The sequence below is a fragment of the Paroedura picta genome, chromosome 5, assembly GCF_049243985.1.
Source record: "Paroedura picta isolate Pp20150507F chromosome 5, Ppicta_v3.0, whole genome shotgun sequence".
Classification (NCBI taxonomy): domain Eukaryota; kingdom Metazoa; phylum Chordata; class Lepidosauria; order Squamata; family Gekkonidae; genus Paroedura; species Paroedura picta.
This window is the reverse complement of record NC_135373.1, coordinates 92,721,774-92,746,776: the sequence shown is the minus strand read 5'-3', so window position 1 is coordinate 92,746,776 and position 25,003 is coordinate 92,721,774. Positions and strand designations below refer to the sequence as shown.

The window sequence follows — 25,003 nt, the reverse complement described above, 5'->3', positions numbered from 1 at the left end:
TCCGAACACCGTAAAATATTTAGCTATCATAGTTCAGATTCAATTTCCCCTTCAAAGCAATCTCAATAAAATGGGATCATACTTCTTGAACCCCAGTACCAGTTTTAAACTTTATGTTAACTTTATAGATTTTCTTGGTGGGGTTGTATAATCACAATTATGTTTAGTATTACGGCTAAAGCTCCATGTCATCCGATGACAAACCAACACACAATTATGTTGTGATTATGTTGTGACCAAGATTCTAATTTAGTGCTAAATGTTTCAGTGAAGTATCCGAAATGCTGGTTGGTGGTTTACGATACATCACAAACTATATGAAATGCCCACAGCTATAGGTTGTTTCAATTTTTATTTTGGGAAGTTGATTTCAGATATAAAAAGTCAAAATTCTTACACCAGTCTTTAAAAGAAAGCCATGCATACCATTCAAAATGTTTACAACTTAAATTGTAGTTTTTCCTTCAATTTTTTTACTTCTCAGAAGCATGTTGAGCAATTCTTTCCAACATATTAACAATAATCTGTTAAATTTTCAGCTGCCTTCCAGGATGATTGTTTCAGTTTTAATCGCCTCTATCACTTATATAAATACTCTTGCAGTAGTTCCCAAGTTTAACCATTCACAGTAACATGCTTCCATTATACCAAATCTATACTCGCCTGGTAATGACCTCACAATCCAAGACTTATTAAGTCTAAAAAATGGAGTAGTGTGTTGCAACGAATCCAAATAAATCCTTATCCCTATGGATGTGAAGCCAGGCACAGATTCAAAAGGCCACTTAGAAGAAACTTAAGTCCAGGTTCCTAGTGCCTCTAAAAAAACAACAATAACAACAACCCACACATCACAATGTACTCTTGTACCCCTCCATTTTATTTATCAAATCTGATCCTCTCATTAGAACTATATAACTATGGTTTCATTTTGGAAGAAAACATCATACCTGTCATCTTTGACAAGCATGATGCACAGCCTGTTCCTCTAAATGACTGGATTTGACAATGCCTATTAAGTGTAACAAAGATAGCTAAAAGCTTAGTAGATCTTTGTCATTCCAGTGTTATGTTGCAAGACAAATTTTGCAAGTCGGTTTTAGTAAGGGTCTTCATCCTAAGTTGCATAGACTGAAAAGATCTGTACACTGAAATATTTAACCATATGTGGCACAGCAGACTGGGATATTTATAAGCCATCACCTCTGATTTGGTTAGCATTGACAGCTGTACATTTTTACACAATACATAGTGTTAGAAACCAAAATAATCATGCATTACCAATATGCAGCTCCTATAAAATTGACTTGTTTAAATTTCAAAACTAGAGATGAAAACAGTTGTGGGAACCATAAATCTAATCAATTTGCTTTTCACAGTAATAAACCAATGGCATTTCTCATTTTTTCTCCATGTATCAGTTTCAAAGTGTTACAGATAAATGACTAATATATGGGGATCTGGCACGAGTGCCAACTGAGAATGCAGAAGTTTTCCTTTCAGGAAAAATACATACTTGTTGAGAGTCAGAAATTTTCCCAATCTGACTACTGTGTGACTTTACATGGATTGGCCTGCCAGTTATCTATACTACTAACATTCTTTTAATTTACATGAAGCAGAATATAGAGAACTCCCTTTAAGCACAACAGCTGAAAATGACAGCCAATACTGCTTCTTCAGATGCAAATGGAAGTTCTATTCTGTGGCAGATATTCAAGGCTACTTTGAATTTTGGCTCTTTAATACTCTTGACTGATGTTACTTGTTCAAATGCATTTATATGGCACAATATTTATATCCCCAGTTTTTATAGAGGGAAAGCAAACGGCACCATTATTTTCCTTAAAAATTGTAACAGCACATGGATTAATTTATAGCAGCATTTGAAACAATGTTGATGGTAGCATAGGGTTGCTACCTTCAGCTCCATAAGGGCTTCTGTGCCTTTAACAACTGTTTTCAGCAGAATTTCCTTAGATGATAACAGTGATATTAAAAAACAAACAAACCTTGGCTGTTTTTAACTTTCTGCCCATTACATAGCTGTTAAGACACTAGAGCCCCAGGTGATAACCTAGTTTTGTGCGCAACACAGTATTTACATTACATTTACTTTTCACTTTACACCAGCTGGATTATTTACAGTGGGTTTATCTTACATAGAAGCAATGAGAAGAAATAGTCTTCATTATAGAGGTAGTTTCTTTACCTCAGCCATAGTTTTGACTTTAAGAAAACAGGGAAGTTTAGTGTAAATGGCTTCAGAGACTTAAGTTTACAGATCCTGTATGTCCCTGTTTTTAGTAGCAGAGATTTAAATAGGGCCAGTATGTACTCTCCCCGTGTTCTTAAAGTTTAAGCAGTTATTTTCCCAATATTCCAATTCACACAATTTGATGGATCTTCTGCTACTTAGAATAGCTAAGGAAGCCAACACTGACTTGAACAAGCAGTGGACAAGCAGATTTTAACCTAGGTTGGTTCTATGGACCCAGGAAGGCTTTGGCAAGGACAAGTCCATCTGGCACTGCTCTGGTTAGGATCTTCATGAGAAATACTAGGGAGGAGGAAGCTTCTTGAAACAGAAGAAGGCACTTGCTGTTGATTTCCACTGCCTCTTTACTCCTCCAGCTAACTATGTTCAAGTAGGGAAAAATTAAGTTTCCTCAAACTAATGGTTTGATTTTCAGGAAATTTAAAAGGAAGAAAAATTAAACTATACTCTAAAGTCAAATTACAAGTTCAGTCTTATTTGTATCAGGTATTTAAGATAGCTATATTTTACTTTAAAGGGCCACTTAAGGCATCTTTAATTCCCTGTATGGCTTTGGCATATTAAATATTATAAATTGCTAAAAAAAGAAAAACAGGCCTGAACGTACAAAGTAGTCACACTCAGGGTTTTGATTATACACATAGTACGTTACCACCAAAAGACATTTCTCCTTGTGATGGTATTCAACACAGTAATTTAGATTTTATCTTACAGTAGAGGGCAGCCCAGAAGTCTGTGTAGAAGTGACATAGAGAGAACTGTTACCAGGATGGGAAGAGACCACAGAATTTCCATTGGTTGGTGAACACCCTAATTTCAGTTTTTCCAGATACTCTGCATGGACAGGCTTGTGACACTGAAGGACCTTGATAGCATCCTCAACTTTAAACCACTCTCTTTTCCTGCCTATGGGAGAAAAAAAAAACATACAAAGTAAGTTTCAAAGGATGGCTTGTTTGCACACTGAAATTTGATGACTAGTATTTACTGCAGTTCCTTAAGTTATTCTTTGTACATTCTGCAGTATATATATATAATATATAATACTGCAGAGGTGGGCCAAATGTGGCATGCAAAATCATGAACAGCAAGGACATTAAAGGCAGCCATGATCCTCAGCTGGGTTCCAGAAATTCCTGATCTGATCTGAGGTGCTGAATCTTGAACATTTGGAGCTATAAATAAAGGTGTCTAGTCTCTACAGTTCACCAAATGGCTCAGTGTGACAGTCTATCAGTGAGAAAACCAGTGTCTATTTTTCAGTCAATATGTTACTTATTCACAAATAAATATGCTAATCAACATAACCATATGCACATGAACAAGTTAGATGCGCTTAACTTCTGCTACACCTTTTACTACTTTTTGGTTCATTAATATGCCTTTTCTGAATCTCAGTGCTGTACTTGACTCGAAATATAGCAGGTAGAAGAGTTATAAATTATCCCACCAACACGGGAACCATGTTGGCTAGGAAGCAGCAGTCCATTAAGGTTTTGACAATTAGGAGCAAGTGGTCTGATAGGAGAAAGGACAAATAACCCAGATCTGAAAGGGTGATGGAATTACAGCTGCATGCTCTGTGGAGTAACTGTAACAATGTAAGAGTAAAAAGCTGGCCTCAAAAGACTATCTTTCCCTGGAATGTACTGTTACTAAATTGCCACCCTACATTATTTCTGTGTTTACCTCAATTTGAGCTTCTTTTTCGCATAAACTACTGTCTTGTTCAAGTTTAAAAAGTAAACCACCTTGTTTTTTCAGTTTATCCTCTTATTTCAGTTCCTGGCATGGGTGGGTTTATACCCAGACCCAGATTTTATCTTCTTGTACCTTTATTCCTGCTGAAATTCCCCAGGGAAGTTGGGAAAGCAGGAAAGAATTGGGAAAATGGGAAGTGATTCCCAAGAGAAATTCAGACCAATTTTCCCCCAACATATTTGCAATTTAGAGTAAGGTGACCAGATTTTAACATTGGTAAAGTGGGACACCATTGACTGGGGGGGTTCTTGATTAAAAATTTGGGCTATATGGAGCAACAAGAAGTTTCATAGAACGCATAGAATGCAAAAATAGTATGGTAATATATATTTTTAATTTAAATATAAGTACAATTTGCCAGATGCCCCCAGATGTCCCTCCAAAAGTGGGACAATCTGGTCACCTTAATTTAGAGTGTCTTCAAAGATGGAGATATCAGATGGCAGTACATGAATTAAACATAAAAACAACCTCTTTCTACAAGCCACTCTTCAGTGCTTTCAAAAGAATCATATTAGTCTTGTTTTAGTTGTTCTCAGATCTTTGGAAAAATGTTACATCTATATAATCTTAGCAGCAGGATATTGCATGCCAGTTACATGGAAGATTTGCTAAAAACTGAAGTGTTCCTACATACAGCATTATGAATAAACATATGAGGAAAAAAGTCTTGCCTATATTAACTGAATCTTCCCAGTCTTCAAGGATTTCAGTCACTGTAAGAACATAAACATAAGTTCTATGCTTCCGGTCTTGATTCTGCTTCAGTACAGAGAAAAAGGAGAAACACACTCATTTTAATTACATTTGCATGACCAATGAACCCGCCTTAAGTGAAGCATTGCCCATAAGAACATAGAAATAACTCTTACGTCTCCTCAGATTATAGTAAACTCATTTTGTTTAAAAACTATAGACAGGGCACAATTGTGTCTAGCAAAATATACGTCATTAGCAATCACAGAACTGCATACACCTATCCCTATCTCATATTTGTATACTGTTTTTACATAAATGTTACAATATTCCTGAATCAAACTAGCTTTCTTGCACATAGAAAAGAGAACCATAACATCAGAGTACTTAAATTTCTGAGTACACAGCTAAGACTTTTAAAGAAAAGCTCACCTCAAATATTCCCAGCAATCTGCCTAGTTTCCCCTTCACTCCAGCCTGTAATAACAAAAAGACAATTAGGTTCTTTTTCTCGACTCTGCGGAAATTTAGGATATACTTATACTCATCTTTGTACCAGGCATTCCAAGGCCCAAGGCAGGTGACAACATTATAAAAATACAAAACAATTTAGCAAAACTTTAAAATGCATTAATAACAAAACTAAAACCTGACCCAAATCAGCAGGGTCAGATTTGTCCAGATTTGGACTATTTCAAAAGTTCTTGGGAACAGCTGTTTTGCTTCCTTGCCAGAAACCTAGGCGAGTAGCCACTGAAGAAGCCTGAGCCTGGACCACCAAAGAACATGCCTTAAGTCTTTAAGTTAAAGAGGAAGTAATAATAGATCATGGTGGGAAGAGCAGAGGTGCCACATGAAAATATGCATGAAAATATGCAGGGAGAGACAAGCCTTGAAGTATGAGGGCCCCAGGTCAACATCTTGAATTGCACCTGAAAATTAATCATCAGGCAGTAAAGGGACCTCAGAATAGGAGTGAAAGGGTCCAGTTGTTAGTTCTAAGCATTTTACACCAGCTGCAGCTTCCACATCATCTTCAAAGGCAGCCTCATGTAAAGTGCATAACATAAAACAAAACAAAAACCCTAGCCTTGAGGTTACTGACACATGGATCAACATGGCCAGATTGGAAACCTGCAAATTTGCTTCCTAATGAGGTAGATAGAAAAAATCATTTTTCATTATCATTGGCACCTATTTTTCAACAAGAAACTAAGATCCAGCAAGACTTCTAAGCTATTAATTATTTCCCTGAAAGCTGCATACCATTGACAGTAAACAATCTCATTTAAAGAACTGAGCCTTCAAACCAGGATCAGCTCTGTTTTATCTTGAATCAATTTCAGTTGAACACCACATTGTCCACTGGGCCAAGACAGAGACAACAGCAACAGATGGCTTATTCAGAGTAATATTCACCCAGATGTCATCAGCATACTGATGACAACCTGCTTTAAAACTGTGGATGATCTCATCAAGGGGTCTCACAGATATTAAGCACAAGAGGCAGCAGAGCCCTATGGTGCTCCCCATCAGCTCTCAGAGCTATGCTTTTGTATAGCCTTTTGGTGAACAGTATAGATTGGAGCCATCTCAACACTGCTGTGCCCAGATCCACCTTCCAGGCACCTCAGCAATACCACATGGTCCACAGTATTAAAGGCTGCTGACAGATCTAGCAACAGCAATAGAAGTGCACTCTCTTTGTCCTCCTGAAGACTGTCCCCAAGTGCCACTAAAACCATCTGTCAGAAGTCCCTAAAACCAAGGTTCAGAAATCTCATCCAAGTATTTCTGGAGACGTCATGCCACTATGGCTTCAATAATCTTTCCCAAAATGACAAGCAGCTGTCTTATACCTGCAGTTTAATAACTACATTATAAAGCATTCTGCAGTTCTGCCATAACCCCCAAACCTCTGATGGCTCCCAGTATTTCAAAGACCTTAGAATTACTAGGGGAGATGGAAGATGGACAAATTCACCTGAGAGCACATTGCACATTATAGGCTCCATTCCAGAACAATTGGAGAACAATGCTAGTTTTAGAAGTATCCAAGATCTTGACATTTTAAACAATAACAAACATGATATTAGCATTAAACAGCACATCCTGAAAGTCTCAGATAATGGCAAGGTAGAGTCCATATACAAGTCTGGTCTTGCAACAAAAGCAGTGCATACTGTATATACATTAAATATCACAGAGCGGTTTTCTGGCCTTGAGCACTGACTGTTTAATCAGAAATAAGCTTAAAATATAAATGAGCAAATACAATCTTCTTTGATAAGTTATTATCAGGCCTTACAGCCAACATCTCATGAAAACCAAAGCGCCACAAAGCAGAGTGCTGCTGCTAACCATAAGTTAGTGATAAATGGCAACCATTCCACTCATCCCAGGTCTCACAAAAAAACTGATCAGGTGCTGCTATGGCTGGGAAGGAAGGTCTGGAGAAAAGGAAGACTGATGACAGTAACTGTATTACATGCATTGCTCTTTCTATGGCTTGAGTCAAACCAATGTCAAGCTGTGGTTTGGTGCTATAAGAAAAGCAACTAGAAAAGGCCTCAAAATCATCTGCTCTCTTTGCTTTTGTTTTGGGACAGTGGTAGCTTCCCCACTGTATCCAAAGAGTTCAGGGACCAAGAAGTAAACAGCGATATACAAAGGGAAGCAGAAGGGAATGAACTAGAGGCTTGTTCATGTAGCACTGAACCATATTTTAGAGTTCTTGTCAATTGCATATTTATCCCCAATTCCCTCCATGTTCAGAATAGCATGCAGGATTCCTTCTTTCTACCAGTTTTCTTCACAACAACGCTATCCAGCAGATTAAGCTGAGGGAGAAAGTGTAACTGACTCAAAGACCACCCAGTGATAGGGAGAAAGGACTCTGAACTTGGGCCTCGCCATCCCAGTCTGACATTATAACCACTGCACCACAGCAACTTTCCAACATGAACCAAGCCTATAAATGTTACAAATCAAAATCCAATAGTGGACACCAGGGCTCATCTCAAATGTGGGACTCAAAGTATTTACCTCTTCGTAGACTTCTCTGACCGCAGCACCACCTGGTTCTTCTTCTGGCTCCATTCCTCCACCTGGAACAATCCACTGATCTGGATACCGGCTGCTGCTTACTAGCAGAACCTATAAAAGACAAGTGCATTTTATAAGGCCATCAATAAACATGATAGATTCCTTTTTGATAGCACATTTACATCTTCTAAGATCACAGAACAAGAAAAACTGTATTTAAACACGGTTTTCATATTGTTTCAAGCAGTAATGGAAAAACTGCAGACTCTAAGAATGGTGTACTCTTCTCCCTAGTACTAAAAATAAAGAAGTCTTGACATGTTTATCAGTTAAATAATACATTTCAGTTCAAGTATATCATGTTTAAAGTTTGCTGTCCTAATATCAATGCTATTCATAATCACCCTACTGAAATCAAGCATTTGTACAAATTAAAAGGCAACTGATTTAAATTCTCAGATTTGTTTGTTGAGTATGATTGTCTTGCACTGAGTATGGATGTTTTACTCATTAAATGAAAGGCAGTATCAACTTCAAAAGGACTTTGTTTCTTATAGCACGTGGTATCAAATATTTATATGCTGCTTTTCAGTCAAGAGGCTCCAAAAGGCAGATTAATTGATGTAAACATACCACACATCATCAACATCATAATAAAACTACAACCACCACCACCAGACCAAATTTAAGAAATGATTTTAAAAACTCAGTGGAAAACTATTCAGTTGCACTTCTAAAAGCTTTTTTTTTAAATAAAAAGTATAATTCAACGACCTTAGCAATGTTAAAGTAGTAACAGCAGAGATGTGCAGGTAGTATATATCCATGGAACATTAATCAGTTTCTTTCCATTAGGTTTATAGTGCAGAATAAAGGTATACCAATGGTTCACTAACTTGGGGTTTATTCAAAGGACAGTAAAGGTAGAATACAGTTCAAAATATCCATGTACTATTAGCATTCACTGCAGAAAAGTACAGTAACCAAGAGGTTACACAGGATACCAAATATTCCATACTTCCCGGGGAATCATGAGCCCAAGGACCATGTATTTTTTTTAGCAATATTCAGATGTTTATACTACAGCTCAATTTTTAAGCCACTTCATCAGAACTAGTATTTGAGCAATGTATTTGTTGGAAGAAGTTCTTCTTATGTAAGTTTCCTTCAAAATAATTGTTTTTTTTTCCAGAGGTCAGGCTATTGTTAACTGCATGCATCTTTCATAGTGCTTCACATATTTGTTATAAATACAGAACAGTACTTTTCAACTCTGAATCTAGATTCAAGATAGGGCAACATTTTCTTATAAACATGAGTAGTCAAACATGTGGGCTAGAACTTTCGCTAACAGGATTCTAATCACCCAAGGTCCCCAAAAACACCCAAGCCTTGACTTTTCCTTGGAACTTTTATTGCTGAAATAGAGAACACTAGCCGATAAATCAAAGATGGCATAGCTGTGTTTATCTTTAGCAGTAGAAAAGATCGAGTCCAGTAGCACCTTAAAGGCTAATAAAAGTTGTGGTTGGATATGAGCTTTTGGAAAAAGTATCTGAAGTGAACAGTGACTCAGGAAAGCTCATAGTTTGCAACCAATTTTGTTAGTCTTTAAGATGCTACTGCATTGTTGCTCTTTTCTACTAGCCATGACATTCCTGAAAGAAGCAGCATTACTGAAACAAGAAAAGCCATTTATAGGCACAGAACACTCTGGGTAAGCCTCATGTCACACTGTCACAGTCCAAAGCTCGCTAATATCATCAAAAAATGAAGGGTAAGTGCTAGAAGTGCAGGGTGTGTGGGACTATGCATCCATGTGTACCCGCACTCTGGAAGTCACATTAAACAACTAGGTGAAATTAAGATTCAGAGTTAACTACTGCAAAGCAACAAACAGTAGTCTAGACCAGGGGTAGTCAACCTGCGGTCCTCCAGATGTCCATGGACTACAATTCCCATGAGCCCCTGCCAGCGTTTGCAGGTTGCCTACCCCTGGTCTAGACCACAGAGGTTTCAACTAGATTTACCAACCTCCAGGTGAGACCTGGAGATCTGGAATTAGAACTATCTTCAGCCTACAGAAATCAGTTCCCTTGTAGAAAATGGCTTCTTTGAATGGTGGACTCTACAGCATTATATCCTACTAAGGTCCTTCCCTGGCAAGTTAACACACTGAATTGAAAGGCCAGGATAATATTAGGCTGCTTGGACCTTAAAATCTACAGTGAGCAATATATTAGCTAAAACTGATTGGTTTACTTTGGCTTGAAAGCCAACACACACTGAATGTTCATATAGTTATAATTACACCTTCAGGTTTCCTATTGTAGTGCAGGGTATGGCAGAGGAACAAACAGAACTGTTAAGATGCAGTTAGGTTAGTTTTCCAATGACTAATTCTACATGGGCAAAAATGGGTGGGCCAGCAATTGTATGGACATGTGGCTAATCCCCATGTCCACATGACGTTGGCCCAGCCCCCTCCTGGACCTGTCACACTTTAGGGCCTCTGTTGTCCCACAGCAAGGGGAAATATCCACATTCCCAGTTCTACCACAGGGGCCAATGGGGCCTCCCCAGCCACAGGCCCATGTGGACAGGGAAGAGCTGGGCCTTTCAGGTCTGGCTCCCCCCCCTACAATGTCCTGAAGGGGACAGAAAATGCCCCATTTTTGTATTTGCACAGGGGTGGGATTGCACCCCCTCCCCCGGGCGATGGAACCATCCTGCCCCAGCTGCCTCCACATAGAGGCAGTAATTCAGGGCAGACCTGGTATGCCAGCCAAAAATGTCCCCCATGGGGACACAGGAAGCAGCAGGGTACACGGCCCTGCCACAAACTCCTGCTGGCAGCTTGGTGCAGCTGCTGCCATGCGGAATCTGTCCTAATGGTTGTATGTACAGCAGATTTGTCATGTTTACTTCTGTAACAGTCAGATGATACTTTTTTTGTACTGACTAATGTCACGAGTTAATTCAAACAACAGCATTCTTCTACACAGACAGCCTTAGCTTAATGAAACTGATTCAGTCAGCATTTATCATTCACCATATGCCTGGACAGAAATTCCAGTTACTAACACAGAGAGGAAGAAGTCATTGTTTGGTCTGCCAAGAGCTTAATACATGGCTTTATATTCTTATTACATAAACCTCAGAACTATGACCTGAAAGCATGACATCACAGTCTGAGTAAATGAATAACATTAACGAAGACAATTTTTTATGTTTAGTGGCAAAAGATTAAGACCATAAAGAAACCTGAATTTGGCATTGCAAGACAAAATGACTTCAAATTAAACATATAAAAATATGACATCGCACATGGATTACATTCTTAATCATATCAGAAGCATATAACATTGCCATGTATTATTTTAGATTTTTAAGAAGAGATAAACAGTTCAAGAAGAGATGCTGTAAAAGATACTGTTCTTCAGAGCTACCTTGGAAAAAGATGGTATTTTCATGAATCCAAAAGTATATCTTATGAATAGCAGTTTTGAAGTTTTACCTCCCTGAAAAGTTTGAGCTAGTCATACAAGGTATGATCCAGATGGGTTATTTATATCCATCATCCCATCTGTTAACAGTGTTGGATTTATCTTGCTTGCCAGAGGATGCACTGGCAACATCAAGCTTTCTCAGAACTACAGACAGCAATTGTGCCCAGAATAAGCTATCCGCAAAGCATCTGAGAACATGTATGAATGCTTCAAATATATGTAATAGTGTTAATGACCCATACTTCTGGCCCATCTATAGATGTGCTCACTCTTATATGCTAAAATTTAACAGGCTAACTGCTAATATACTTTTGGATTGAACAAATGGGAACCTTTAAACTTGTCTTCATGAGGCAAAGTAAATAGACTGAAAATAAATATATCTAGAATTATTCATATTTTATGTGCAATTCCTCACTGTATAGCTTATATAATCATAAAATTAATACTTCATTTCATAAATATTGGTAGGGTTCATTACTGCCTCAGATTTATTTAAAGAGGACAATCTTCTATTCAATTAAGGAGGATCTATTTTCCCTGATTTTAGTTTATATCAGGCGTTCTCAACCAGGGTTTCTTGATGGCCTGGGAACGGTTTCCTGAACTGGTGAGAGTTAATTTTTATATATTTTTTATTTGTTAAACATTTAGCAGGTGACGTGACCATATATGGTCATGTCAGCCTGCCTCCCCCTCTCAAAATAGTCAGTGTTGGGCCTGGGGAGTGTATAAACGGTTATGCTTCCCAACCATATTTTGCACGATTGTGCTGCTTCTGGGGTTTCTCAAAGCCTAAAGAATGTTTCAGAGGGTTTTCATCAGTAAAAAAGTCGAGAAAGGCTGACATATCATTAGGCATACTTATTAACTTGTACTAATTATTGTGATTGCTCCTTGTATTTTGTTACTCCCAAACACTCAACAAAATGTGGGGGAATTAGTGGAGAGAGAAGTAACCAGCTTGGTGTAGTGGTTAGGAACGCCAAATTCTAATACGGTGAACTGGATTTAATTCCCCGCTTCCCCACATGTAGCCAACTGGGTGACTTTGAGCTCGCCACAACCCTGATCAAGCTGTCCTGACTGAGCAATATCAGGGCTCTCTTAGCCTCACCTAACTCGCAGGGTGTCTGTTGTGGAGAGAAGGGAAGGCGATTGTAAGCCGCTTTGTGACTTCTTCTGGTACATAAAAGGGGCATATAAGAACCAACAATTGTTCCAGAAAAGACTGTTTTGCCCATGTTTTACAAGATGATAACATCCTTTTAGGAACCCAAGGCAGACAACACATATTTAAAAATAAACATTGTAGCTTTATTAATGAATAGCACACAGGACAAACAATATGAAATTACCAAGAGAAATAAGGTAAGAAATGGCTGCATTTCAAGGACAAGGGGGCAGCAAGGATGTGGATATTTACCAATCTGGATGTTGGATGTGAAGATGGAAGGAGTCAGAGCAATGTGAATAAGTCAGCAGTTGGGCTTCTGGCAGGGATCCATACTAAGATGGCTGGTCACCAGGGGTTTTTTATGCCCTCTTTCTAGCTAGGTATGTGGTGAAAAGTCATGTAGGCTGAAGTGGGCTTTAGACAAAGGGATGTGATTGATCTTGGATGGCAAAGATCAAAGTGATCAAAGAAGAGGGGCTGTGGGAAGTTTTGGACTTGGGTTGACATTCTAATATCTAGGTCAGCCTTTTTCAACCTTTTGATTGTGGAAGAGCCCCTGAAATAAATTTTCTTTGAGGACCCTGGGAGTGATGTCAGTTGGCTAGGCTCCCAAAAGTGCCATGTCACTGGAAATGACATCTCCACCTGCACCTTTCGCCCTTCTTTCTCTCCCTTCCCCCACCTTTACTACTTCTACAGCAGCTCTGCCTCATGTATGCTGTAAAGTAAGGAATTGAGAAAACAGCCCAGATCCTCCATACCATGCCAAAACTGACTCCCCCCACCCTTTGATTTTTACACCCACAGCCTACCCACTTAGCTCTGTGGGCAGAGGCACCCAGTTCCTTAGCTTGTCGCCAAGCCCATTATGGTAGGAGGGGAAAGGTCACAAACCCCCTCTGGAATCCCCAGGTGCCCGCAGTCCCCTGGTTGACAATTCCTGATCTAGGTGAAGAGAGCAATAAAACTCTTGACAGGCTGGCATGATACTGAAAACAGGAAGGGGGTTTCTGGGGCGAGAAAAGGCACTTCTGAGGATCTACAGGTTCCCATGTTAGCAATACAATGGCTAGCATGAAGGAATGCCAGGAAGGAGGATGCTCTTTGAAGATCAAAGATGTGTATGTGCTTCCTAGTTTGGTGAGCCAGAGAGCCAGTTTGGTGTAGTGGTTAGGAGTGCGGACTTGTAATCTGGCATGCCAGGTTCGATTCTGCGCTCCCCCACATGCAACCAGCTGGGTGACCTTGGGCTCGCCACGGCACTGATAAAACTGTTCTGACCGGACAGTGATATCAGTGCTCTCTCAGCCTCACCCACCCCACAGGGTGTCTGTTGTGGGGGGAGGAATGGGAAGGCGACTGTAAGCCGCTTTGAGCCTCCTTCGGGTAGGGAAAAGCGGCATATAAGAACCAACTCTTCTTCTTCTTCTAGTTGGTGCAAGGATGCAAAGTTCATAAGCTAGGTTAGTTGATCATAGCGTGTCTACTGCTGCTCTCTTTAGAGTTCATTGTGCTATTGGCCTGACTTTGCTTTTGCCTAGGCTAAAGGTGTACAAAGTCTTGATTATAGAGGCACAGGGGTGCAATTCCAGTTCAGCGATGAGGTCTGTTGTCAGGGGCAACAAGTTGGGCTATCTATCTTGGGCTCTTCTGAAAGTTTTTTTGTCTGATCCCTCTCTAACAGGAAGGCATTAAAGTCTACTTATGCTAGTAGATCCTGTTTTTCTTGCTGTTTTTGCAGCTAGAGAACAATGGAGTATAATGTCACAACAATATTAATTTGATCTACCTTTGCATGCTAAATTAACATTATTGGCCAATTCATAGCTTTGGAAGATATCTTTTTTATAGAAGGACCGATAGGGATTTCAATGTTGGACCAATTGACGGACTATGATATGTTTGTCATTTGCCTAGCTGAGGCCTAGATATGAATTTTTTGGAATGGCAATATTTATGATTGCAACACTGGCTGGTACCTAAACATGGTCCTGCAGTGTAAAGAGATCAGTCTTCCCACAGTCTCTTGTTCAAAATTGAAACAATAGTTCAGGCTGAGGCCTTAAACAACAACAACATTCTGCTCCTTAAGAGACCAAGATCAAGATGACTGCCACTTCAGAGGAAGAGATAAGGATGTCAGGTTTTCACAGGTGCTGGGTAAACCATCAGGCCTAGCAGTTTCAAGGCCTCCAGAGTGGGCCTACACATTCTATTTTATTAACACAAAGGTCTGTGGATTGTAGGAAGATGTCTCTTTAACCAGATTTGATTCAGCTGCAGAGTTCCAGAGCTAACTGGCAATCTTACCTGATATGTTGAGTCACTGGGTGAGTAAAGTTACATCATTCAACATCATTTGTCAATCAGAATCATGCCAGTGTAGGTTGCGAAGCATAAAGGAAAGATCTTTCATTTTAGTTCTACCCGCTGATTCATATACCGATAAGCTTTGGGTCACTTGTTTCTGGATGGGCCAGAACGACTGGCAATCTGTTTAACTTTCACTTTGGGAACTACTTTGGACTCAAGTTTTCTCAGGTAACACCTACAATGGAATCAATACTCGTAAAAGGTGCTTAAGTTATTTAGCTTTATTATTTTTATCTTTATTATTTACTGTTCTTTAATTGTATATTCCCAAACAATCTTTTAATAAATCAAATTGCTTTAATTATATTTGTGGGATCTAGAATTTAGGCCAAATTGGCTACAGCTATCAAAATGTTTTGAACTTTACAGGGTTGACTTAGAATCACAGCATTGGAATGGGCCACATAGGCCATCAAGTCCAAACTCCTGCTCAATGCATCAGTCTAAAGCATCCATAAGTATCTGTCCAGCTGCTGCTTGAAGAGCATCAGTGAATGAAACTCACCACCCCCACCACTGAACTACTCTGAAATTTCCCCCCTGATATCCAGCCAGTACTGCTCTACATATAGTTTAACCCTATCTCTGCAGGTCCTATGCTCTGCTGCCAACAGGAACGCTTCCATACTCTCCTTCAAGATAGCAATATTGTCCCCTTTCAGTCTCCTCTTCTCCAGGCTGAATATTCCCATGTCTCTCAGCCTTTCCTCATAAGGTTTGGTCCCTAGATCCCAGATCATCCCCATCATTCTACATACGCTCTCAATTTTGTCCACATCCTCTTGGAAGTGAGGCCTCCAGAACTGCACACAGTACTCTAGGTGTGGTCTGACCAATGAAGTATACAGCAGGACTGTATGATATTTTCTGATTTCAATAGTTTGCCTCTGTTGATATAGCCTAAGATATAGCATTTGCCTTCTTTACTTGTTATACCACACTGTCTGTACATGTTAATTTACAGTCCACAAGATCTCACTCATAGCAGTACATCTCCCAAATAGTATGCATACTTCTCATTCTTGTGACCCAGATGTAGAACTCCTATTCTTATTTATAAACTGAATATAAATAAATACATTTGCCTACTTTTCCAACAGATCTTGTTGAACTCTATCACTTTTGAGCAGGGGGTTGACTAGATGGCCTATATCAGGGTCCCCAACCCCTGGTCCGGGGACCGGGACCGGTCCATGGATCAGTCAGTACCGGGCCACAGCTCCTTCTTCTCCTCCTCCCTGGCTGCTGCTTTGGGGACTGCCCTACCACTCTGTCGCCAGCTCACCTTTGGTGGCCTCCAGCGGCTGCCATGGCTGGGGCTCCCCCTCGGTGTGGCACTGCGCAGCTGCTGATGGCAGCGCCCCCTAGTGGGCGGCGGGAAATCAGGGGCACCAGTGGGAAAGCAAGCAGAGCAGGGGCTCAGGCAGTGGCGGCGTCCCTCGGCAAAAGACTACCCCCCCCCCGGGCCTCAGTAAAATTGTCAAGCGTTGACCAGTCCCTGGTGATAAAAAGGTTGGGGACCACTGGCCTATATGGCCCCTTCCACGTCTATGATTCCTCCCAATTTGGTGTCATCTGCAAATTTAATGAGAAGTCCCCTCAGCCAGATCAATGATAAAACTGCTGACAGTATCGGGCGCAGTACCAAGCCCTGTGGCACCCCACTGCTCACCGCCCTCCATGTAAGATAATGCTGCCATTATGCCAGTAGACTGTTTTGTTGGTGACTCCTTGTGCTTTTTGGTTGGTCTCAGGGGGGTTAGCCAGAGTCTCAAAGCTGCTTCTTCATGACTGAAGGATTCATACTCCCTTCATCTGGTAAGTGGCAATGTTGTTGACATCAAGTTCGTTTGATGTTAACTGGATTTCCACCTCTCTTTTTATTCTATTAGTTGCTGAATTTTTACTTAGCCCCCTTGCTTTGAATAGAAATAAGAAAAAAATTGAACACTTACCTATCTAAAGTCATATTTCTAGCCTTATGCTGAGATTTGGAATGTTAAGAATGAACCAGAATCTTACACACTTGATTATGTTTTGTATGAAATGTGTCCCACAGTGTGCTAAAACTGTACTTAAAAGAAGAGATCTATTACAACCTTGTCTTCCCCTTGCTGAAATAAGCAAATCCAAGCTAAGCAACAAGCCTGGAAGATTTCCAAAGAGAAAGCTGACATGAAGAGAGTAAGTTAAAATGCAGTCACTAGTACTGGTAACTCAAGCCTTCCAAGGCTCCAACTATTATTGTAGCATAAATGCTACAGAAACTAAGATCACAGATTAAATGTGAACTATCACACCAGTTTTCATCCATAACCCTTTGTGCTAAGCTTGTTATAGGTATCCTCAAGAGCCAAATTATCTTTCAGCAAGTTAACCTTTTAATGGTTTAACCAGTGTTTAACCATTTCAAGTCAAACTGGACTAAGCGGTGACAGCCTCTCATTTATAAGCTGAAAGGGAGTGGCGGGGAATAAATTGAATGATAATAATAATAATAATAATAATAATAATAATAATAATAATAATAATAATAATAATAATAATAGCTATAATTAGAGTAATTTAGTTTAAAGTTCCACCGCCAAAACATTCCATTATTCAACCAAGGCAAGGACTGTGCAGAGAGGTCATTCACATTACATATGCCATGTCATCAACCTGGAAGAGACATGCAACTTGATTGCAGCCACTGAAGTTAGGAACATCACTGAAGTTCGTTCAGGATGCAGCAACTCCAGCATACAATTAATTAAGAAACAGAGAGGTCAACTATGTATAGATCTCTCTCAAATTATAAGGTCACTTTCCTATGCAGCAGAAGTCTCCTGCATAATTAAAGTGGAAAAATGCTTCAAGAATTCATACACACATTTGCCATTCAAGCTGTGACTCAATATATGGGTAATCATTTTTCATTGAATTAATACAAGGCTATACTTCAGGTATTTGTAGCCATTATATCCATTGAAAGCTCACACTCAACATTTTAATTATGCTACCATCAAGTGAACTTGATGTCAACAACATTGCCATTTACCAGATGAAGGGAGTGTGAATCCTAACAGAGGTACACAAATGTCTGCTTCCAGTAATGAAGAGGCTGCTTTGAGACTCTGGCTAACTCTCCTCAGGCCAACCAAAAATCACAAGAAGTCACCAACAAAACAGTCTACTGGCATAAAGGCAGCATAATCTTATGTGGAAATCCACTCAGTTGCAAGGAAGGATAGTTACTGCAAGACTTGTGCTATACAATGTACTGCTATTATGACTATTACAACTATACTAGGGATTTAAAGTCCGCAGAAGCTCCTACCAGGATTTTCTGAAATTAGCAGTTTTTTTTGGGGGGGGGGGGAGGGGGGCTGTTTAATGATAATGATAATATTGTTTTAACAAAATCATCTGTTGCTTACCCCTCCCCCAAATCGTGTAAAGCATCAACAGATCTGCTACCCAAGACTCATTCATAAGCACAAGACACACCAGCCCACAAAGATTGACAGCTTTCCCTCATGCATTTGTGTGTCAGCTTCAGGTAACAGGTCTGCCAAATTACTTGCCCAGTGGAATCGATGCATATTCTGGACTAGTTCTGAGATGTGCAGAGGAGTTAGTCTCATCCTTGCAAAGCAAACTATTCCAGCCTAGAATAGCAATTAGAAATGTGGTGCATTTTACTTTCCTAGTATAGTTAGAGCTCCCTCTAGAGCCCAAGCTGTATGTAAGTAGTTTAATTATATTTTAAACATTAACAGGATGACTCAAGGTGAACACCTACAGGTTTTGGAGGACTTCTCATGCAATAAACTGACAAAAATGAATTACCACTAACTTAACATTTTAATACTTCATAAAGAAAATGTATGAACAGTTGTTAGACAGGATAACTAAAATACAGAGGCTGTGAATTGAAAAGATACTTCTGATTACCAGATACTGTGGATAAACACGGAATAGCTGTCAACTCCTGTTGCGCTTATAATAGGGTATTGATTTAATGATCTATACCACTTTCACAGTTGAAATGCAAGTAATGTTGTTCAGGACCAAGTTCCTTTTGTAAGTTCTGAGCAGCTTGGGAGTCTTAAATCCTGGGCAATGCAACCCATGTGGCTTGAATTACAGGATGGTGTCTGTCTAGGCACACACTTCTATTCATATTAACATGAAATGACACTGCTTACATGAAGGTCAGAGCTGTAATCACATGCACATTTATTTAGAATTCTCACTGAATAAAGTAGATCTTTCATCCATAGGGAATCAGGCTACAGCAAATGTCCAACATCTTCCAGAATCAATTGATTGTAGTTACTAGGGAAACTAGTGTTTCTCCACAAGAAAATAAGTGCTTATACTGTATGGTTGACAAAAAAGCTAAGTACTCACTATTTAAGAACTGAACATGTTGCAGAACTCAGGTGAACCAAAACAAAAATCAAGTCACATCTTTAAGACTAACCAGGTTTAACTTAGCGTAGACTTTCACTAAGGTAAAGGTATCCCCTGTGCAAGCACCGAATCATGTCTGACCCTTGGGGTGACGCCCTCTAGTGTTTTCTTGGCAGATTCAATACATGGTGGTTTGCCATTCCCTTCCCCAGTCATTACTGTTTTACCCCCCAGCAAGCTGGGTACTCAATTTTACCGACCTCGGAAGGATGGAAGGCTGAGTCAACCTTGAGCCGACTGCTGGGATCGAACTCCCAGCCTCATAGTCAGAGCTTCAGACAGCATGTCAGCTGCCATACCACCCTGCGCCACAAGAGGCTCAGACTTTCACTAGTCATACATTATTTCTTCAAATAGGAACAAGATAGGACTTGGGAAAAATTATACTGGAATAAACCTAGATATTTTTTAAAAATGCCACTTGATTCCTCTTTTTCTGTGAAAGCAGATTAACAGGTAGAACATAATCATCCACATTGGTTTTGTGGGAAATCCTGGCACCTCCAGCATCTGTTATAACTTGCTAGTCAGTTGGTGGGTACAGCACGAAGCTCATAATGGCACTATGTCTTTTCTAACCTTGGATACCCCTCTCCCCAACCCTGTTCTATCTTCTACACTAGTGATCCCCAACCTGTGGGCTGCGGACCACATGTGGTCCTTCCACTAATTAGAGGTGGGCCCCAAAGGACACCTTCTCTCCCCCCCCCCGGCCCTTTACAACACACTTCGGGTGTCATTGTCTCCCATCACTCCCAGATGGGACTATCTCATTGCAGAGAAACAAGCTCAGGGTTCCCATTGATTTGTCATTGCCATGAGTTAAAATTTCCATGAAAATAAAATGTTCCTTATGTTCATTTTTGTGGCGTGTCTGTATCTTATTTAAACATTACCATAGCGATCAGAGAGCATTAGGGCAGTGGTTGAGAGTAAAAGAGTAAACTACCTCCCCCCACCGGGCCTCAGTAAAAGGCGTTGAATGGTCCCCGGTGATAAAAAGGTTGGGGACCACTGTTCATTCCTTTTTAAAATCATATATCCATGAGTCAGTTTCAGAGTTAAATCAAGGATTTAATCTGCTTGCTCTTAACATCTTAACAGAAGAAGAGAGAACCTGTCCCAGGTTATCAAAATCAGTTAACAATATAGACCTTTCATCGGTGGTTGTTTCCTCCTATGACTTTGAAACCTATCCTAGAAGTTTTCAATATTTCAACCAACTCAAAGTTGTAATCAAAATTCTATGCATATAATACTGGCCTTCAGCTCGCAGGTATTGAAGAGCTTTGTCGAGGTCCACTTTGAAAACGGAACAAAATCCGTTTTATCATTAAAATAGAGATTGTATATATTGTTAACTGATTTTGATAGCCTAGGACAGGTTCTCTCTTTTTCTGTTAGGATATTTATTCAGAACCGCCTGTTTTTTTGTGTTGTAGTGTTGTTAACATCTGACAATATACAATCTAATTTAAATAGGTGCTTACTAAAGATTATAAAACCACCACAATGGTTATGAATTTCTCAGGCTGCTGTATTAGATGGGCATTTGATCTACTCGAGAATGGCAATTCTTTCATTCTGAAGCTGAACTTGAAGTCGAACCATACAAACACACAGTACATGCAGTTCATATTAGCTGAAGCACTGTCAATTTGTGAACACCCTCTGACAGTCTCTCTCATTTCCATTAATAATCACATTCTATTACTATACTTTCCTTGGGTGAAAAACATTAAGGCCAGTTTAGAAAATGCTACATTCGGAACCCAGAAAAAATCCTGGCCAACCATGTTAATATGACACAATGCTCAGTACAGGACAAAGGTCTCCAGAGAGCTACAGCTCTACGCTGGAAGTCCCTGTGCACACAGAGGACTTTGCAATAGTTATAGTATAGTTATTTCAGATTTGTGGAACTTCCTGCAATCCCATCTACTTCCAGTATCAACTTCCCAAATGTACAAAGACATTATAAAACTACATCACGTAACTAGTGGGGATTCTGCCAGAAGCAAGTGGCAGCCTCTAATCTGGAGAATCAGGTTTGATTCCCCACTCCTCCACATGCAGGCAGTTTGGTAATCTTGGGCTAGTCACAAGTCTCTCAGACCTCTCTCAGCCTCTCCACCTCACAAGGTGTTGGTTGTGGGGTGAGGAAGAGTAGGCAATTCTAAGCTGCTTTCAGATTCCTTTGGGTATTAAAAAAGAATACAAGCCAGCTCTTGGTTTCCGCCTACAATTGTAATTTCAAAATGGTAAGTGGCACTTCCTATTATTCAGCCATCTTCTGCCATGCACAGGCAAGGTGAGTTTTTTTCATTCAAGGGGGCAATCAGAAGTTAAAATCTGAGACATTAGCTCATATACATAAAGCAAGGTCCAATGCAAAGTTTACTACACATTTCTTGTAGACAGTATAAACATCTAGACTATTGTCCCTTATAACCATGATGAACATTCAGAAAATGTTTGTGAACAACCCACTGTAGGTAACTGCTGGGAGGAAAAATTGCATTAAGAAAAGAGTTGGTTCTTATATGCCGCTTTTCTCTTTCCCTTCCTGAAGGAGTCTCAAAGCAACTTACAATCTCCTTCCCTTTCCTCTCCCCACAACAGACACCCTGTGAGGTAGGTGAGGCTGAGAGAGCCCTGATATTACTGCTTGGTCAGAACAGCTTTATCAGTGCTGTGGCGAGCCCAAGGTCACCCAGCTGGTTGCATGTGGGGGAGTACAGAATCAAACCCAGCTCATCACATTAGAAGTCCGCAATCCTAACCACTACACCAAACATATTTCCTTAATTTACTTAATTGCAGATGATTTTAATTTACATTTATTACACTTTACAGAATCTCCAGAAAATTTCTGTGCCACTCTTCCAAAAAATATGTATAATCAATGATGAACAATAGGGCGCCCCCCCACCCATGGATATACATACTTTCCAGAGTCTCACTTCCTCCCCTAACCTATATGGGCATCCACAACAGACAAGTAGTTGTGTTTCCACAACTAGGAAACTACTAGATATTGCTGGAACAACTATGTGACAAGTATCCACTGTGGTTTTAAACATTCCTAAAGCAGTGGGGAATTTGCCTGTTTGGCAATTAACATTTATTGTTTCAGGTAATAGCTTACTGAGATAAAGTACTTACAGTAAAATTGTGCACACTTTTAAATGCTGCATTTTTTGCACATGCTGAAAGAATAAAGAATTCAAGGCACCTCTTTAAAAATACATACTTTAGTTCACGAGCAGTTTTACACATGAAATCATAACTATGGCACTATCATTGCCCTACCTGGCATTGCGCGTTAACAGCAGCCAGCTAGGAATTTATGGCCACTCCACTAAGTAACAAAGAGGAGCAGCAAACGGAAGAGTCGTCTCCAGGAGCCTGTTTCACTGTAGCATAAATAATTGGTGCCGCCTGACTAGCCTGCAAGGCTTGGTTTTTTGAGGAAGGGGGTGTCCACAAAAAACGTGAGGCCCGGCAACAGCTTACTCCCCCCACGCCCGCTAACGAAGAGGGCGCTGAAATGTCCCAGGCCACCCGCTGAGACAGCCAGCCCTGTCCAGCTGACAACCAGGAACGAAGGATGCGCAATGCTCAAGGCATGGCTGACCCACAAGCCTCCGAGCGTCAAGTGGGCGACTTCTCAAGAGCAGCGCACTTACTCCGAATTAGGCCCAGCCACCCGGACCTCTCGCTCCCGGCCCTGCGGCCACAAACCGTCGCCCGGGTTGCCTGGCGCAGCCTCCGGGCCCCCCAGGCGAGGAGCAAGGAGAGCAGCGTGTCACTCCGCAGCCAGCCCAGCCCCGTTGCTCCTGGGCGGCCATGGCAGCCCCGGGGGCCGGGGAGACTCGCGAGGGGGCGGAAGGCCCCGCCCGTGCCGTGGGGCTCCGGCCGCACACAAAGGGGTCGGCGGGAGCGAGCTGGGCGCGGCGAGGTCGCCCCGGCGATTCCCTCACCTCGTCCTCCCTCTCGCTGCGGAAGCACAAGCACGCCGCTCGCTTCTTGAAGCCCTCCCGGTCGTAGGTCCGCGTCTGGTTCGGCTTGAACTTCATCATAGAGGCAGAGACGCCGCCGACGCCAGTTCCCACCGCCGGCGCGCCCGTCAGGGAGAAAAGAGACCCAGAGGCCGCCGCCGCCGCCGCGGGCTCCTCTCTCCTCGGGCCTGCCAGGCGACAGTTAGCTCCCCCTCCCTTCGGGCGGGACGGCGCCTCTCAAGGGAGCCCAGCGCCGCTACTCGCGGTGGCGGAGGCGCTCTTCTCGCTGCTGCTGCTGCTGCTGCTGCTGCGGCCGCCTTCGAGGAGCCCCCGCCGAGCCATGGAGCCCATCGGTCTGCTCAGCCAGCCAGCCAGTCCGCCCGCCGCCTCGCCTCGCCTTTTCCTCCCGTCGTGCCCGCCTACCCCACGACGACGCTGGAACCCGGGCTGACCCCGTCTGCATCCAGCCGCCGCTCCTGCGGCCGCTGTACCCACTATTTAACAGTAACGCGCATTCCTCCGCCCGCCGCCGCGTCCCGGCCTCCCTGCCAGTGTGCGCATGCGCCGAGACGCCTCCGAAGCAGGGCGACCGGGAAGGAGGCCGGCGGAGGGGGTCGGTCAGGAGGGACGGAGCCGTCAGCGGAAGAGGGGGCGTGGCGCGCTCGCGGAGACGCCGGGGTCGTGAAAAGTGACGTGACGAAAGGGGGTCTGAGAATTAAGCGCCTTATGCTGCTTCGTTAACACCTGACGCAGTTTCCACTAAGCAAGGACACAAGCTCGCGCACCTGCCGCCGGAGTGGTCCTGCCATCGAGTCAAATCCATTCTTTAGGCGGGGAGGGTTGTTGTCACACATCTCCACGGTGCTTTAGTTTTTGAAATTTTGGAACACAAAGCCCTGCTCAGGGCAACATGTACCTGGGCACCTGAGGTTTTAGGTTTTCCGTCACTGCTTATTTGCACAGCCTCAGTGCTTCAGTACTTCTGTTCCTGATCTCCCATCCCCCTCGCTGTCTGACACACCTGCTCGGTTTCAACATAGCTTGCCGTGAAAGGTGCTATTTAGTAACTTGTATGTACGGCCCAAGGTTGACTCAGCCTTCCATCCTTCCAAGGTCGGTATAAAAATGAGTACCCAGCTGGGGGGGGGGGGGTAAACGGTAATGACTGGGGAAGGCACTGGCAAACCACCCCGTATTGAGTCTGCCATGAAAACACTGGAGGGCGTCACCCCAAGGGTCAGACATGACCCGGTGCTTGCACAGGGGATACCTTTACCTTTATGTACGGCTATCACCATCCTCTATTGATGGAGAGGAGATGATGAGGAAACTTTAAAGCAAGAGACATATCTCTTGCCTTGAAAACTTTACAGCAGAGGTCCCCAACCTTTTTATCACCAGGGACCAGTCAACACTTGACAATTTTACTGAGGCCCATGGGGGGGTAGTCTTTTGCCGAGGGACATTGTCGTTGCTGCCTGAGCCCCTGCTCTGCTTGCTTTCCCACCGGCGCCCCTGACTTCTCGCCGCCCTCTGGGGGGCGCTGCCAGTAGCAGCTGCGCAGTGCCATGCTGAGGGGGAGCCCCAGGTGGCTGCTGGAGAGCACCAAAGGTGAGCCCATAGCAGAGTAGCAGGTCAGCCCTGGAGGCAGCAGCTGGGGAAGAGGATGAGGAGGAGCCGCGGCCCGGGACCAACTGATCCACGG

General features: G+C 42.0%; 1 protein-coding gene across 2 annotated transcripts; it reads right to left on the bottom strand.

Annotated features, from left to right (window-relative positions):
• Positions 1-333: 333 nt before the first annotated feature.
• NUDT4 (nudix hydrolase 4) lies at positions 334-23,879 on the bottom strand. Of its 2 annotated transcripts, none has more exons than XM_077339037.1 (5): positions 23,281-23,879; positions 7,781-7,891; positions 5,168-5,212; positions 4,714-4,801; positions 334-3,184 (listed from the first exon to the last, which is right to left on the bottom strand). In XM_077339037.1, the coding sequence occupies exons 1-5, from the start codon at positions 23,377-23,379 to the stop codon at positions 2,982-2,984; spliced, it is 546 nt and encodes a 181-aa protein (XP_077195152.1). In that variant the 5' UTR covers positions 23,380-23,879; the 3' UTR covers positions 334-2,981. The 2 variants fall into 2 exon arrangements, with proteins under 2 accessions (XP_077195152.1, XP_077195153.1); XM_077339038.1 differs by having other exon boundaries at positions 4,714-4,798; positions 23,281-23,876.
• Between the last annotated feature and the right edge of the window lie 1,124 nt (positions 23,880-25,003).

What these genes read in the sequence shown, in the direction of transcription:
- NUDT4 (XM_077339037.1), bottom strand. Translation starts at nt 23,379, where the DNA reads ATGATGAAGTTCAAGCCGAACCAGACGCGGACCTACGACCGGGAGGGC. An exon ending in TCAGAGAAGTCTACGAAGAG is followed by an intron (nt 5,213 to 7,780) that starts GTAAATACTTTG and finishes TTGTTATTACAG; the next exon opens with GCTGGAGTGAAGGGGAAACT. An exon ending in GATTGCTGGGAATATTTGAG is followed by an intron (nt 4,802 to 5,167) that starts GTGAGCTTTTCT and finishes TCTGTACTGAAG; the next exon opens with CAGAATCAAGACCGGAAGCA.